General features: G+C 47.4%; 1 protein-coding gene and 1 long non-coding RNA gene across 4 annotated transcripts in view; one reads left to right on the top strand and one right to left on the bottom strand.

Moving 5' to 3' along the window:
* The window catches only part of UXS1 (UDP-glucuronate decarboxylase 1), a 96,851-nt gene that overhangs the window by 18,031 nt on the left and 65,529 nt on the right, over nucleotides 1–13,291 (bottom strand). For all 3 annotated transcript variants that reach the window (XM_023251540.2, XM_023251541.2, XM_045053982.1), the window contains 2 exons: nucleotides 12,719–12,778; nucleotides 9,787–9,908 (listed from right to left, as the gene is read on the bottom strand). In XM_023251540.2, the coding sequence (XP_023107308.1) occupies nucleotides 9,787–9,908; nucleotides 12,719–12,778 (182 nt within the window). The remainder of the gene's footprint in view (nucleotides 1–9,786; nucleotides 9,909–12,718; nucleotides 12,779–13,291) is intronic.
* On the top strand, nucleotides 3,450–5,918 carry LOC123384407. Its single transcript, XR_006595452.1, has 3 exons — nucleotides 3,450–4,096; nucleotides 5,028–5,141; nucleotides 5,255–5,918. It is a non-coding gene; the product is annotated as an uncharacterized LOC123384407 (long non-coding RNA).

The raw sequence follows: 13,291 nt of genomic DNA, 5'->3' as shown, positions 1-13,291 counted from the left end.
CCTGGAAAGATACATGCCAACATTATTTAGAATGGCTGTCTCTACATGGTCGGATTACAGGTGCTCACTTTCCTCTACGTGTTTTTTAAATCTTTCTATTTTTGTTCCAATAAATATGTATTACTTCTTTTTTATAGTAAGAGAATTTTTTTTAATTTTATTTTTTATTTTTTAAAACGTACATCCAAATTAGTTACTATAGTGAAACAATGATTTCATGAGTAGATTCCTTAGTGCCCCTTACCCATTTAGCCCATCCCCCTCCCACAACCCTTCTCATAACCCTCAGTTTGTTCTCTATATTTATGAGTCTCTTCTGTTTTGTTCCCCTCCCTGTTTTTATTATTATTTTTGTTTCCCTTCCCTTACGTTCAACTGTTTTGTCTCTTAAAGTCCTCATATGAGCGAAGTCATATGATTTTTGTCTTTCTCTGATTAATTTCACTTAGCATAATACCCTCCAGTTCCATCCACGTAGTTGCAAATGGCAAGATTTCATTCTTTTTGATTGCCGAGTAATACTCCATTGTCTATAATATACCACATTTTTTAAACCATTCATCCATCGACGGACATTTGGGCTCTTTCCATACTTTGGCTATTGTTGATAGTGCTGCTATAATCATGGGAAATATGTAGTACTTTTGTAATCAAGAAAAGTATATTTTCAAATCTATAATCAGGAAAGTTTTTTTTTAATGTTTTTATTGACTTTTGAGAGACAGAGAGAAAGAGAGAGAGACAGAGCAAGCGCATGAATGGGGGAGGGGCACAGAGAGAGGGAGACACAGAATCTGAAGCAGGCTCCAGGCTCTGAGCTGTCAGCACAGAGTCTGATGCAGGGCTCGAACTCACAAGCGGTGAGATCATTACCTGAGCCGAAGTTGGATGCTTAACCAACTGAGCCACCCGGGTGCCCCCAGGAAAGTACATTTTTAAACCCCAAAAGGCTTCTCTAAACTATCTCACGCAATTCTTAATTTCACAGGCTACTTTTTCATGAATCAAAAAGTTAAATGTTTTGGGGCGCCTGAGGGGCTCAGTTGTTTAAGTGTCCGACTCAATTTCTGCTCAGGTCATGCTCTCACGGTCAGTAGATTGAGCCCCATATCAGGCTCTGCACTGGATGTGCAGCCTGCTTGAGATTTTCCCTCTGGCCCTCCCCTGTGCATGTGCTCATGTGTGCTCTCGCTCTCTCTCAAAAAAAAGTTAAATGTTTGCATTACACCTTGAATTAGTGGACTTCCACAGCATCTGTGTCTCTAATTTGTTTCACCCATTAGACTACAGACACATATTTTCCAGGCGTCTGAGGACAGGCAGGATGGCAGCGTGAGGCCCAGGGGCTCATGTGCCCTCCAACTCCACTTGTTCTCACTGAGCTGCACTATATACTTTGGAGAGAACAGTACGTACCTCACAGGGGGATCATAAAAAGGAAGCCGGTCCTGCATAACCCTTGGCACGGGCCTGGCAGCCAAAAGCAGTAGCTGCCATTGTGTTTACTTGACCAGAAAGTTCTTATCTTTTCTAATTCTACTGCCTCAGATCTGGCACAGGCTAGGAGCCAATGGACCCTCAGCTAACCGGGCTGATTATGCACAGACTTCACCACCACTGGAATGACTGAGAGGTGATGAGCTACAGTGTCCCAAGGGCCCATGAGGTCTCCCTGTGGCTGGAACCACCTGGCTGGCCACCTCTGCTCACGGCAGCCTTATCTCTGTCCCAGTTGCTAGACAAACATTAGCAATTTTATGGGCACCAAGATGTGAAACTGTTGGGAAGCATGGATCCAGCAAACAGCTCAATTCTAGAAACCAGAAGGCTACATTTTTGCTAGGGCCTCCCAGCAATACATTATAATGCTCACATGAGCTACTCAGAGTTTTAGGATTAAGGTATGAGCTCTAATTCTAGGTCCATGAATAAATCATTCTTTTCTGTACTGAACTAACCAGAGAATATTTCCAAAATGGGGTGAGGGGGAGAAAGAAGCAGAGATGTTGACCTCAGTAGAAAAGAACTCAAAAAGTAGCCACTTGCATTTAATTGTTAAGATAAGGAAAGATCAGAAGTGGATGAATGTGACATTATTCTAGAAAAAGACTGGAAAAGCCTCAGCAAATTTACAAGAGCCAAACCCACGTGTCCAGCAGGGGGAAGCTCGTGGGCTATGTAAGGTTTGCAACAAATCAGATGCTTTCATCCTCTGGACTTTATCCTCTGGAACAACCTTCCAGAACAAGGCCTTATAAAAACCGCGTTCTGAAGACATGAACTGACCAGGATGTAAAGGAGCCTGTTTTTATGGTTTTCCAATTTGGGTTATAAACTTAGGTGCTACAGGACAATGCCTCTGGATAGGTGTGGTTACCAGGAGAGCCACCTCACCTTTCTGTGAATTCCAGCTCTCAAACATGAAATCAATAGCTCGCAAATGAAATCAACATAAACCCAAGGCTCATGCAACATAAGACCCGCTCTCCTCTCATGCAGTGGCTCTGAAGTTTGCATACTGCCTCCTCAGGACACAAAGGCCACCCCCATTCTGCACGCACAGTCTAACAGCCCTCATCCCCTGCGATCCTGCAGGGCCCTTGCATGACAGGGTGGACAGTCAACAGATACTGACACGGCTGCTTATGGTGGCAGCTTGGTGGGTGGACACGTACGCACCTTGGAGGAAGGCATAATTACTCCCCATCTCACACCTGAGGAAAGGGCCAGTGTCTGACACAAAGCCTACTTCCCTGGGTGAAACCCCAGAAGGTGCCTACAGGCTGCAATGCCTCTTCGGGGAGACCCTCCTCTGAAGGACCAATGAGCAAACGCATGCACAAACTCCTAACTCATATTCAACCTTCCGTCTGCCAGGGACAGAGTCGTGGTGACTACCGTGCTGGTGTGTGACTTTCCACCATGGCATGTTGCAGGATCTCTGCACACGCACACGCGTGCGTGCACACACACACCAGTGATCCGGAAAAGGAACTGCCGAGTCTTTCAGAATGGCTGGGTTTCACTGTGTCCGTGGTTTTGTCCTGGGTGGGGATCAGGAGTCATTCACTTAGGACTTCGAGCATCAGGAAGTTTTTATCAAGCATTAGGGTGACTCCCCCAAGTTTGAGACACAGCAACACAAAACAAGTGGAAACCTAAGAGAAGACAATGCTCGGGGTGCCACCCGAGTGAGCATATGTAAGCACACGCAGGTAAAGAACACGTGGCTTGCTTCGATAACTGGGCTTTGGAAACCGTGGCCAGGCTGCAGTAATACACAACCCCAGATGGTAAGCTGGCATCAGAAGGTCTCTTCCCCTATTTCTAGGGCCCAAGAAGGGTGAAGGGTTTGGTAGGCAGGCCTGACTGATCAACCAGTGGTAACTCAAGAGATACAGTGAGGGAACAAAGACTCCTTCCTCCCCAAATATCTCCAGAGGACAGAAATGCTGCCAGCAGGGATTAAATGAGCTCTCCCTCAAACGCTCTCTTTTAAAATGCAATCATTGCTTGGCAACTACTGTCGCCAGCTACTGAACAACACAGCATGATCACAGTCACTGTCTTCGCCGATGGCAGGTGCCGGAGGACAGAACACAGAAGCCCTGCTTCGGGAGAGCAGGTGCCAACCAAGAGCTGACCATCTGCCACCCACTCCGCGGTTGTGGGCAGCCTGCTCGGAAGGCAGGGATGGGGACAGAAGAAACAAGAAGTGCTTCTGGGTACGACGGGCCTGACTCTGTGATGCTTCCATAATCCTCCTGACACCGCTGGGAGAAGCGCACTCACGTCCCCAAAGCAATAGGATCATGAGGCCCTGAACAGTGACCTGGGTAATTCCCCTACGACCTCTCCTAAATGCATCCTGATGAGGTCTGCAGGCCGTTACAGAACACAGAGCAGTCTTGCCGTGCAGGGTTCTCCAAAGTGCTAAAAAGTTCCAATTCGCTCTCGGTGGCGGAGGGAGGAAGACACACAAGGTCAGGGGCCGCTAGCTACGTGTCTGCCTGGCAATCACCCTCAACAGCCCTGCTTTGGTCTTAACAATCAGCCCAGAGTGTTCGCTGTGCAGCGCATGGTTAAGCCAGGAGGGGTAAGTACTACTCTGCCAGTTTCCGGCTGGGACTTGTGGGGTGTGGAGGGCCAGGTGCTCAGCGAGTAAGCCGCGTAGCCAGGAGACAGGACAAGGCTGGCACTGGGCAACTCCAGGCCACGAGTCTTAACCCCTACGGGTGAATACTACTTTCAAATATTTGACTTATAAGCTGCTTGCTGAATATATATATTTTCAAACTAAAACATATATACCAACTATGTAATTTTTTAAAAGTACCCTGGGGTGCCTCAGTGGCTCAGTCAATTAAGTTTCCGGCTTCAGCTCAGGTCATGATCTCACAGTTCATGAGTTCAAGCCCCACATCAGACTCTGTGCTGACAGCTCAGAGCCTGGAGCCTGCTTCAGATTCTGTGTCTCCCTCTCTTTCTGCCCCTCCCCCGCTCACATTCTGTGTGTGTCTCTCTCTCAAGAATAAATAAATATTAAAAAAAATTAAAACAAAAAAGTACCCTGATGTCACAAAATAAAACAAAACCCAAAAGGCCACTGGACTAGATGATTTCTGAGTTTTCAGTCTTTCTGCTTGGCCAATCTATGGTTTTATGAATGGTGGCTTGTTTTGCAGACCCAGTCCTGTAGGTGGGCCACAGACCCCAGAGAGTCAGACTCACGTGAGGCCGTGAGCTCAAATGCACACCAACCACTGACCACAGCGAGTGGACAAGTCCCCACATTTGAAGTCCCCAGATTCATCCAAGTGCACAAAGAACACAGACCTTAATTCCTCCCTGACAAGTTCAAAGGACAGGTTTCCCCTGGGATCCAGAAGTAGAGCGTTTCTATGAAACCCTTCATAAGCTGGGATGACATAAAACAAAGAAGCAATTACCATGAATTTATATGGGAAAATTTTTGAGCGTTCCCGGACTCCAAAAGTAACCTCTCTTCGCCTTTTCTGATACCCAAGGACACACCTTGCTAACATGAACAGAATAAACCGAGACAAAGCCCAGATGGTCCCGGACACAGGTCAAGGCTCTGGCACCTGGCGCGATGCTGAGATGCTGTGTGTGGCTTCTGGGTAAGGCGCTCGGGGAGGGTGGGGGGGTGGGGGGAGGGCTCAGAGCCTCTGTAACGGCTCGCTGAAAAACCAACCCTGAATGCTACTTTTGCCTTTCACGTGTTTTTGTAAAGGTGACGATCCTGTTTGGGTTCCATCTCATTCCACCCCCTGGAAGAAGACTCACGGGAGCTTTTCCTTCTGTAAAGGACGTGTTCTGAAACGTGTACGTGCGATAGATTTTTCTGGGAAGTCAGGTTCTATTTAGAATATGTTAGCATATTTCCATACATGAAAACAAACTCAGGATTCTGAGAATCTTTTGGAAAAGGGAAAATCGTCCTTTAGATCTTTAGAAAAAGATCTCTAAAATCTTTAGACCAAGATTATTCATGCCTCTTTTCATCTTGATTATATTCTCCATCCTTATCCATTGGATTTATTCAGAGTAAGATACAACCACATACCATATGGGGTCTTCCCAATGAAGTGACAACTGACACTTCAGAGGAGATGTGTCATGTAAAAAAAAAAAAAGAGTTTAAGTTATTGAAATAACTAAGTAAAAATATGCCAAAGGATGATGGTTTATCCTTCTCTCTGGTCATTCTTTTTTCATCTGTTTCCAGACAGCGTAAATTGTACACCTGATGCTTTGAATGTATCTTGCTATCTTGAAAGGCTGAATTTATAACTATAAACTGGCAGAGTTCCTTGGTGGTTAACCTCACCGCTCTATCAGCGGCTGGTCATTCCAGAGCAATGCCGTGTGGACTGCTGGCCCGGGTGTCCTCACTGAGTGCGTGTGCTTTAGGGCAGCGCCGACGCCCGTGGACTCAGAGCTGCACCTCCTCTCGCCCAGCCAAGCTTCCTCACCCGCAATGCCCCACCGGGACCACCAGGAAAGGGCCAAGGAGCACGCGCTGCCGCCAGTGTGGGTCCTGACTCCACTTACAGGCGGGGGAGCTAAGAACAAGTTTTGTAGCCCACCTTCCCATCTGGAAAATGGGCCACCCACCCCTACCTCCAAGGCGTCATGAGAATGAGGGGATATTAAACAGACTACGCCCTACAGGCAGAGCCCTAACAGAGGCCAGCACACCGCAGGCCCTCACAGCCCACAGGGTCCGGCTGCTCTGCGCCACCCAGAACAGGCCTGCAGGGCAGCAGCCCCAGAACTGCGGGGCACTGAACTGAGCACTTAGGGTCCACACGGCTACATCCACTAAGGAAGCACAAGCAGCAAAGTCAGAGTTCTGAAAATCAGTCACTTGGGAGTGAGAACCCCAAAGATGGTCTGATTTGCCCCAGACCAGGCCACACCCTGAGGGGCCAACATTGACTCCCTCAGACCAGGCCACACCCAGAGGGGCCAACATTGACTCCCTCAGACCAGGCCACACCCAGAGGAGCCAACCCCATATGGACAGGAAGTGTCCGACCTACTCTTTCTGGGAGCTAATATAATAATGCCGAGTAAAAGATTTTACTTGGGTCCTAAACGTTTACGTCCTTCACAGTCTTCACATGGCGGCGTTTATTTTATTTGTTTTGTCCTTATTTTTATCTCTGGATGGGACTACGGGTAACAATTTTTCTTCCTTCCTGCTCATCTGTGTTTTCTTGTTTTCTATTCCTGGCCCTGCGTCCTGCCAGAGCAGGAACACTTTTCGACTGCAGGAAATGCACCAATGTTTCTCTCCTCCTCCTCAGCATGGATTCAGACTAAGGAGGGAGAGAGAAGCCGCAGGGGGCCCAGTTGTGGACCCATGGCTCTCCCTGCAAGGAAGCAGAGTTATTTGGAAGGCAAATAGTAGTGGGGTGAAGGTGGGAAGCCCATGCTGTGCCTTCTTCACAGGCCTCTCAGAACTCAGGCAAGGCCAGTGACCTCCGCCCCAGTGCATGGCCCTTGGCTGTGCTGTCCACACATCAAGAGGCATGACCTCTACTTGTCTGCTGTGCGGCCACCAGAATCAGACATGACCCTGCCACCCAGAGGCACGGCCACTCCCTGACCTAGTGGCTACCCCACAGGAGCAGGAGCAGTGCTACAGCGGAAGGCGGTGGCATCACATCTGCTTACGAGTCCCAACTCGCCACAAGGGGCATGTGCTATTTCCAGATGACAGTGACTGTAACACTCACCCCAACACGAGTCCTTGGACAGGTGTGCCAAACAATGTGATGAGTCTGGACAAGTCTACAGGCCACTAGGTGCTGTCAGCCGAGACCCCAAGCTTCTCAAAAGCACAGAGCCTTTCTTCCACAAGGCATTCTCAGACCTAGTACCAGGACACAGTTCCCACGGGTAGAGCCCCTTGGTGTTCCAGTGAGAAGCACACGATTAACTTGACCATGGATGTGACTCTTCCATCCACACAACACTCGTCTGCTGGGGCCTTCGGTGTGTGAAGCACATCCCAGACATTCCACGGTAAAGGCATCATTCAAGTGAGGGACTGTCCTTCACCAAGACAGCCCCTGCAATGCAGGGACACCCTCTTGACAGGGCTCTTATCAGGGATACTTAGGCACAGACCAACTGTACACACAAGGGGCTTCTAATGGGAACATGAGTTTACAGTTTTCAGAGTAATGCTACTTGTGCCATTAACCTCCCAAGACCTCTGTGAGCAGAAACATAAATGCTGAAAGATCCAGATTTATCTAGATACTACATTCCCGATATCATGAGCCAGATGAATCGAATGCAATGGTAGTTTGTGTTTGAAATGAGTACCCTAGCTAGTGTGTGGATGTGTATCACAGTTCCTGGCATACAGTCGGTGCTCAATAAATGCTGGTTATATTATTACTATTACAATTACCATGAGCTCATACCTTGAGGAGATAGCTATTCCCTATAGACACTCCTTAGACTCACTGAATAAAAGTTCAATTAAAATGACCTATTTGCCCACCAGCTTTAACCTATCTAAAAATTCACTAAGAAACACCACAAGAATGAAAGCAAAAGAAAACAGTTGAGAAACACAAGTCTTCAAACTCTTTATACAATAAAATCGCAACATGTGCCCCTTAAGAACACAGGTTAGTTTTCTCAAGTACCAACATATCCAGACATTGTTCTCTGTACCTGGGAGGCCATCTTATGTACATTTTATTTTAATATTTATTTATTTTTGCGAGAGAGAGAGCCAGAGTGAGAGCAGGGGAGGGGCAGAGAGAGAGGGAGACACAGAATCTGAAAGACTCCAGGCTCTGAGCTGTCAGCACAGAGCCCGATGTGGAGCTCAAACTCACAGACTGCGAGATCATGACCTAAGCTGAAGTCGGACACTTAACTGACTTAGCCACCCAGATGCCCTGGGAGGCAATCTTAAATTGAGGGGTCAAGGTATTCTGGACTCAAGAATGAGAAAGTTATGCCCTTTCTATAACTGATTAATGCTTCTCCTTTTTTAAAGTAATTTTTTTAATGTTTATTTATTTTTGAGAGAGAGAGCATGAGCAGGGGAGGGGCAGAGATGGGGGGAGACAGAAGATCCGATAGAACAGAGCCCAGTGCAGGGCTTGAACTCACAAACTGTTGAGATCATGACCTGAGCCAAAGTCTGACGCTTCTGAAGACTGAGCCACCCAGGCGTCCACTGATTAATGTTTCTTAAAATAAATAGATAATACAAGCCGATTGCCCAAAGTAGCTTAGAAAGCAATTAGTTTTGCTTCTGGCTGAGAAAAAAGACAGAATAAATAAATGCCCACATAGGCAGAGGTTATTTTATGGGTCTTTAATGTTGGTATTTCACTAAAAATATAAGGCAAAAAACCCCTCCTGAGAACTCTCCTCTGAAAAAAAGAAAGATGCTCAGGGACACTCAGTGCCGGTCACAATGCCTCTCCCCTCACTGCCATCTGAGGTCGCCTGCTGCTCCCAGGGACAGGCAATCAAGTCTCTAAGTCCTAGGAGTATGGGCCACACCATCTGACTGCAGTCCACAATGATTTATGCCCATATCCCTCCCTCTACTAGAGGGCATGTCTGGGGGGACCTCAGAAAGCTGGTCCAAGCTCAGGGACAGTGACCAAGGAAAGGATGGACTAGCCTGGGTCCTTGCCTGGAGGCAGAGCTGGGGTGGGAACCAAGGCCCTCCACCTCTTGGTCAGTGGGCTCTTTTGGCTACAGCATGTGGGTGACCAGATCTGCCCCATGACACCATCCATGGGAGAAACCTCCAGTACAGCAATGAATAATTAAGAAGGCAGGAAACAGTATGAAATAAATATAAACAACAATTCCTAAGAAAGTTCAAATTAAAGCAATAATGAATTCATTTGTAGACCTATTAAATAACTCAGAAGAAAAGTAAACAACAACAAAAATAAACTTCACTAATTTGAAGGCTTCAGGAAAACACGGGCACTTACTAACTGCTGATGGGCAATTAGGCAATAAAGAAATGTACCATTCGTAGTCATGTAACAGCATTCCAAACCAAAGAATGTATCTCCAGGAAACTGTTTTTTAAAACGGACACACACGGGAAAAGCTGCTGATAATACTATTAATTTACAGTAGTGGGAAACTAAACTCTCCCAGTAGCCACTTAAACACGGCATTTCATTCCTGTATGGCGCTTTGCATTTGACAGAACAGGTGCTCCATGTGTCTACACCCCAAGCCCCCCAGGATGCGGTTCGATACCTGCTTCATGTAGGCATAGCACATGGTCTCGGCAACGCGCTTCCCTTCATCGTAGCAGGCTCGGGGTCCTATTGGATTCACGTGGCCCCAGTAATCTTCACTCTGAGGGTGGACTTCAGGATCTGTGAGTGCAGGAAAGTGAGACCATGTGTTCATCAAGCTTGTATGCATCGTGAACAATGAATATTTACGATGCAAGAGACTGCTCTAGAAAGACCAGGGTAAACATTTACAAATGGAGAGACCCTGATCAATGCTGCACTGCCCATTCTCTAAGTTTCAGTGGGACAGGCTGGACAGTATTTTTACAGGGGAAGAAATAAAGTAAAAGACCAGGGTTCTCTCAACTGCAAGCCCCTCTCCCGTAAACTGTTCTTAACACTTAATTATACAAGCTATAATTAAATGTAGTCTACGTGAAGGGATGTATGGTTCAACTTTATACTTATAAAATATGTAACTACAGCAAAGCCTGTACTTCTTGAAATAACTTCAGGAGCACCTCTGTGGAACACAAGGACTTCCCCACGTGCCAACAACCCTAGAACAAACTCGAGAGCCTCAATGAGACATTAGTACCCTGGTCTGCATAGGTGGAAGGACGGAGCGTCCCTGAGGCAAATGACCACTTGTTCCCTTAGCACACATTTTATATTTCCCAACTTTTGTTTTTCTGGTGTGTAAATCAATCACACTTTAAGATGTGCCAAAGGCACAGACCATTTAAAGAAACCTAGTAACAAATTCTTTTTTAACACAAGTGTATTTTGGGAATGTGGATACCTAATTTATATGGCACACTAGGAATTTTATACAGCCATAGCCAAAAAACCTGGACAGTGTACAGGAGCTCTGTGTTATAAATTCATCTCGTGCTTATCTTATAGCCAAAATCTGACTGCAGCTCATGGATACAGAGTCACGAATACACAGGTGCCCGAGTCGGCCGGCCCCCCTCGGAGACTGGTGCCCCCCACCCCTGCAGCGTGGCCGAATCCAGGGGCAGGTTCAGACCTCTCTATCCAGTGCTGTGGTTTAAAGTTCTCTTAAGAAGGGGGCATGTTTTTACTACAGGATGAGAGAAGAGGTCTGTGGCAAATACCCCCTGAGAGAAGAAAACCAGCAACTGAATTTCACACAGATGTTAACAGATGATGGACATTAGGCCTTTTCTGGGAATTTCTGACAAGGGCCAGGCAAGCTAGACTCCAAAGAGACCATCATAAATTTGGCAAATGGTAAGAAAGAAGACCAGGCACACGCATGCATCTGTCCCTCAATCGGCACCCTGGGCTGAAGTGTCCAGGGTGCCCAAGGTTCAAGACACCACTTTAAAAGTGCCCACTCTCTGTGATAAAAGTAAAGGTCTAGAGTCACAATTGATTTCCAATTAGTCTCCCCTTCTCAGCATTTTGTGAGGCTAACACACTAAGCACCCACTCCACAAAATGCCAGTTTCCTGCACTATTCAAACATCAGAGCAGACCAGTTACACCCTGATGTTACTTAAAAACCCTAAAAACTGATGACAAACTGTCATCAAATGTGCAGATAATAAATGAAGTGAGAGGAGGAAGGCGGCTGGACTGGGAAAAGATGTCACTCACTGTGCCCTTTTGGCCAATATGAGGAGTACCTTTATATTTGAGACATTTAAAAAGATTCAGCCCTTTGAGGTGCACCTGGGTGGCTCAGTTGGTTAAGTGTCCTACTCTCGATCTTGCTCAGGTCATGATGTCACGGTTCATGGAATCAAGCCCTGCGTCAGACGCTGCGCTGACAGTGTGGAGCCTCCTTGGGATTCTCTCTCTCCCCCTCTCTCTCTGACCCTCCCCTGCGTGCTCTCTCTCCAAATTAAAAAAAAAGAAAAAAAAAATCCAGCCCTCTCAACCGTGATATATAAAGCTCATCAGAGGAAGAGAAGGGGAATCATCCAATGACTTATAAAGGGAAACTGACCCCTTGTGAAGTCTTGCTATGGAAAGAAACAGGGAGGCGGAATGCAAACCCACTCAGCTGTCTGTTCTAAAAGCAATGAGGGGAACAGGTAGGGGGTGGACGCTTTTAACTGCCAAGATTTCATTTTCACAGGGATTACAAAGAATAGAACTGCATTTAGTAGAATTCCTCTTTTTCTAGATTTTTTTTTCACACAGTTCCCTTATTTAAAAAAAAAAAAAAAAAAAAAGCATCTCTTCCTATTTTGCCCCTTCACTTCGTTTCTCTGTCCAAAACAGTAATGTGAAGTAGATAAGTTGCACGTCAGGGTCTAGCTTCTGCTGCTTCAACAATGCCGTCCTCCACAACCCTGCACCCGTTGGTTTGGGGCTGAACCCGCACCCCTCATCCTGCTCCTATCCCAGGCTGGCTTAATGGGCCTGGAGGGGAGGCAAAGTTCTGCAGGTTGGCAAAACAGGCTCGTGGTTTTCTGGCATTCCCTACTTCAGGTTCTTCCAGAAGTCGTTATACAACAGGTGAGGCAATCAGTACATATCTCTTTGCCAAGCAAGCAAAAGCCAACCCCTGAGCTCTCGGTGGGTCAGGCTCACAGCACCCACTGCTCATACTGAAGAATAACATGCTCCAGCTAACCTGGCCAAAAAATCCCTACTGCATGATTTCTGGGGTCCTTTCAGAGCCGAATGGGAAACACCCCTCTGTGGCTTTGTAAATGGCAGGGCCTCCTGGGCAAGGTGACATGAAGCAGTCGTCCAAGGGCGTTCTTCGGCGGGAGGAAAAGGGGTTCGTGCCTTTTCCGAGAGCAGACCACGGGTGGCTGACAGGTGGCCTCGCTGCTGGCTCGTGCACAAGCAGGGAGAGTGGGCTGGGCCGTCTTACGCACGGAATCCTGCACTCATTTTTGATTCCTTCTTCACCTGAGACAGTCCCATGGGCCCAGAGCAAGCACGACTGGGGGAGCCCCACCACTCACCTCCATACACCTCCGAGGTGGAGGCCAGGAGCAGGCGAGCGCCGACTCGTTTTGCCAGCCCTACAGAAAGCAAAGATACGATCAGGGAAGCTGACAACCTCAGGGAAACGAGGAAGTTACAGAAGCGCATGCATGTTTTTGTGGCCAGTTGATGCAGTTTTTTAGTATTAATTGCATCTGATCATCTGTGCCCTGTGCACCATCCACTCATATTGTATCTACCTTGAAGCAAACAAACAAAAAACCAAAATAGAAGAACACAAACGAAACCTCAGAGGCTTGGACACTTGTAGGTGCAGGTGCAGGCAGGGCCAAATGGAGAATCTGTTAGTTTGGTGAGGTGTGGGTTCGGGGTTACCACCAGTAGACAGAAGGCAAGGTCATATGCACCTTCCCTTCCACCGTCCCTGTGACGCGGCCCACCTGCCACTTCCTCGACGTGCCCCCTGGCATTCTGACTGTGCCGGAGCCAGCCCCCGCCAGCTGGGCCCCTCCACATCCCCCCGCCCCCGCCATCTCCTTCAAGGCTCGGCTGCAACAGCCCCTTCTCCAAAACAAGTCATGACATCCCTG

The sequence above is a fragment of the Felis catus genome, chromosome A3 (assembly GCF_018350175.1).
Source record: "Felis catus isolate Fca126 chromosome A3, F.catus_Fca126_mat1.0, whole genome shotgun sequence".
Lineage (NCBI taxonomy): Eukaryota > Metazoa > Chordata > Mammalia > Carnivora > Felidae > Felis > Felis catus.
Note: the sequence above shows the minus strand (reverse complement) of the source record. Positions and strands in the feature narration are given on the sequence as shown.